Genomic DNA, 1,652 nt, shown 5'->3' on the forward strand with positions numbered 1-1,652 from the left:
ATGTATACACGCAGGGGAGAAAGTGGACCCAGTGATTGAACAAGCCTCCAAAGAGAGTGGTTTGGGCACTGATGGTGTTCGTGGCAATCTGCCGTAGGATCCCAGTGTTTGGATCGACCCATTTGAGGTTTCCTACCAAACTGGTGAAAAGGGACCAGTGAAGGTGTTTTATGTGGATGATAATAATGAAAATGGATGTGAGTTGGAAAAGGAGCTCAAAAACAGCTTTAACCCAGAGGCCCCGGTTTTTTGTTGTTGTTGTTGTTGTTTTTGCGGTACGCGGGCCTCTCACTGTTGTGGCCTCTCCCGTTGCGGAGCGCAGGCTCTGGACGCGCAGGCTCAGCGGCCATGGCTCACGGGCCCAGCTGCTCCGCGGCATGTGGGATCTTCCTGGACCAGGGCACGAACCCGTGTCCCCTGCATCGGCAGGCGGCCTCTCAACCGCTGCGCCACCAGGGAAGCCCAGGTCCCGGTTTTTATGCCCACAAGTGACCCAGCCTCATCAGCGTCCAGCTCTCCATCTCCTCCCTTTGGTCACTGTGCTGCTGTAAGCCCTCCCTTCATGCCCCGGTCCACTCAGCCTTTAACCTTTACCACTGCCACTTTTGCTGCCACCAAGTTCGGCTCTACCGAAATGAAGAACAGTGGCCGAAGCAACAAGGTTGCACGTACTTCCCCTATCAACCTCGGCTTGAACGTGAATGACCTCTTGAAGCAGAAAGCCATCTCTTCCTCAGTGCACTCTCGGCATGGGCTGGGCCTGGGTAGCCAGCAGAAGCCACGGCCACAGCAACAGCCATCCCAGCCACCGCCGTCACCACCGCAGCAGCAGCAACAGCAGAAAACCTCCGCTCTTTCTCCTAACGCCAAGAAACTTATTTTTCCTAATATGCAGGGTCAAGGTAGTAGTACCAATAGAATGTTCCCAGGTGACAGCGCCCTTAACCTCAGTCCTCTCCAGTACAGTAATGCCTTTGATGTGTTTGTGGCCTATGGAGGCCTCCACGAGAAGTCTTTTGTAGATGGCTTGAATTTTAGCTTAAATAACATGCAGTATTCTAACCAGCCATTCCAGCCTGTTATGGCTAACTGAAAAAAAGAAAAGATGTATCGTACAAGTTAAAATGCTCAGGCCCAAGGGGGATTTTTTTTTTTTATAACCTCCTTGAGATTTTTTTTTTTTAAGCTTATAGTAAGGATACATTCAAGCTTGGTTACAAAAATAAAACATGCATCATTTTTCATTGCGAACCAAGCACAAAGTTATTTTATACTGACTGTATATTTTATTTGTTTGTTTGTTCGTTTTTGCGGTATGCAGGCCTCTCACTGCTGTGGCCTCTCCCGTTGCGGAGCACAGGCTCCGGACGCGCAGGCTCAGCGGCCATGGCTCACGGGCCCAGCTGCTCCGCGGCATGTGGGATCCTCCCAGACCGGGGCATGAACCCGCGTCCCCTGCATCGGCAGGCGGACTCTCAACCACTGCGCCACCAGGGAAGCCCCTGACTGTATATTTTAAAGTATACTCTCAGATATGGCCTCTTACAGTATTTAAGATATAGCAAGGACATGGCTGATTTTTTTCTTTTTTAAAATATTGGCACTGGGCTTCCCTGGTGGCGCAGTGGTTGAGAGCCCGCCTGCCGATGCAG

General features: G+C 51.1%; 1 protein-coding gene across 1 annotated transcript; it reads left to right on the forward strand.

Moving 5' to 3' along the window:
- The first annotated feature begins 450 nt into the window (after positions 1-450).
- On the forward strand, positions 451-1,282 carry LOC113617095 (protein Tob1-like). Its single transcript, XM_027100398.1, has one exon. It carries the CDS (start codon positions 479-481, stop codon positions 1,091-1,093), a length of 615 nt encoding a protein of 204 aa, XP_026956199.1. The 5' UTR covers positions 451-478; the 3' UTR covers positions 1,094-1,282.
- The last annotated feature ends 370 nt before the right edge of the window (positions 1,283-1,652 follow it).

Source organism: Aethalodelphis obliquidens, unplaced genomic scaffold (assembly GCF_003676395.1).
Source record: "Aethalodelphis obliquidens isolate GAN/ISIS:26980383/991018 unplaced genomic scaffold, ASM367639v1 scaffold1772, whole genome shotgun sequence".
NCBI classification, from domain to species: Eukaryota; Metazoa; Chordata; class Mammalia; order Artiodactyla; family Delphinidae; genus Aethalodelphis; species Aethalodelphis obliquidens.

Coding starts and splice junctions, on each gene's coding strand:
- LOC113617095 (XM_027100398.1), top strand. CDS start 479: ATGCCCACAAGTGACCCAGCCTCATCAGCGTCCAGCTCTCCATCTCCT.